The sequence below is a fragment of the Galeopterus variegatus genome, unplaced genomic scaffold, assembly GCF_000696425.1.
Source record: "Galeopterus variegatus unplaced genomic scaffold, G_variegatus-3.0.2 Scaffold12064, whole genome shotgun sequence".
In the NCBI taxonomy this organism is placed as follows: domain Eukaryota; kingdom Metazoa; phylum Chordata; class Mammalia; order Dermoptera; family Cynocephalidae; genus Galeopterus; species Galeopterus variegatus.
Window position 1 is genome coordinate 36392 of NW_007738175.1, and position 1583 is coordinate 37974.

The 1583-nt window shown below is 48.2% G+C and overlaps 1 protein-coding gene across 1 annotated transcript in view; it reads left to right on the top strand.

The window, feature by feature from the left end:
- Positions 1–1583, top strand: part of GABRQ (gamma-aminobutyric acid (GABA) A receptor, theta) — a gene marked incomplete at its 3' end in the record, with an annotated part of 19136 nt that overhangs the window by 11379 nt on the left and 6174 nt on the right. The window contains exon 4 of the mRNA XM_008594984.1: positions 1022–1242. Within this exon, the coding sequence (XP_008593206.1) occupies positions 1022–1242 (221 nt within the window). The remainder of the gene's footprint in view (positions 1–1021; positions 1243–1583) is intronic.

The window sequence follows — 1583 nt, forward strand, 5'->3', positions numbered from 1 at the left end:
TGTGAAATGCAAACTATGCATAAAACCCAGTGAAAGCCAGTTACATTCTCAGCAGATTGGCAAAGATCAAAAGTCAGACGGTACTGATGTCAGTGAGGCAGAAGCACTGGGAGCCCTCACTGCTCTTGGCCCTTGGCAGGGCTGTCAACTGGAACTGTCACTTGGTCATTTTTATTTCATCACGGTTTTGGTATGTGTGGTGTATTCCCATGATAACATGCTTGATGTAGTCATATACAGGTATGTTATCCAGCAATGCGAGTGAACAACTTATAGTTACACACGTCAACCTAAACCAATCCCACAAATATAATGTCAAGTGAAAAAAGGAAATTAGGAATGCATGCAATATGATTCCATTTGAATAAAATTCAAAAAATAAGACCAACTAAGCAATATGTTTTCTAGAAATACGTATGTAGGCAATAAAATCTAACNCTCTCCCTGCACCTCAGCATCGTATTCGTTCTGTTCTTGGTGTGTGTGTCTTTTCTTCCTGTGCAGGGACGGAGAGATGGAAGGGGAGGGGTGTGCGTGGTGTGGGTGTCTGGCCCATGGCTGTCTGGACCTACAGAGTGCGTGCATGCTGCAACCCTTCCCTGGTCTAGTTATAGCATAGCAGGCTGTCCCCAAGGCTGCCCTCACAGCGTCATCTCTTACAGACCGTCTCTAAAGACACGTGTGAGAGATCAGTTTAGCTCAGAAAATGTCTCTAAGAAGTAGCTCCTGGGGTCCAAGTCTAATCTGTGGGTTTCTCTTTCTCTGCGCTCCTCCTGCTCCATCCCTTCTTTCTCCATCTACTTTCCCATGGACCAAGGCTGTGGAATTAGAGGATGACAAAGCTTGCAGGGAGCAGGTCACCGGTCACACCTGTTTCATTTAAAGGGGGCATGGGCTGTTTAACGCAGCATGTAAGATTCATAGGAAGGACACACACACACACACACACNCACACACACACAGGACAGAGAGCTGGACAACCTAACTTACTAACTTCCTGGGATTTCCTTGCTCTCCCCAGGACTACACCATCACGATGTTTTTTCATCAGACCTGGAAAGATTCACGCTTATCCTACTTTGAGACCAACCTGAACCTGACCCTGGACTATCGGATGCATGAGAAATTGTGGGTCCCCGACTGTTACTTCCTGAACAGCAAGGATGCTTTTGTGCATGATGTGACAGTGGAAAATCGCATGTTCCAGCTTCACCCAGATGGGACGATGCGGTATGGCATCCGGTGAGTCCCCCTGGGGACTGGAATATCCCAGCAGGCTTCTCTCTGTCTCCTGGATATCCCACGAACACACTCTTAGGGACATACAGAGGGGCCCATTGCTTTCCAAATCTGCCTCGCACTGGCCCCCTCACTCATCCTACCCCGTAGCCAAAGTGGAACTTTCAGAGTTTCCCACAGACACCCGTAGCTGTGTTGTCCCCATACCTTGGCTTCTATTTTTCCTTCTGCCTGGAGTGGCCCCTTCTCCCTTGCCGTGAGTTGAAACCTTGCCCACCCTTCAATCCTTAGCTCAAACGCCCTCTTGGTCAAGGAATCCTCCTTGGTTCCCTCAAAGACCTCTC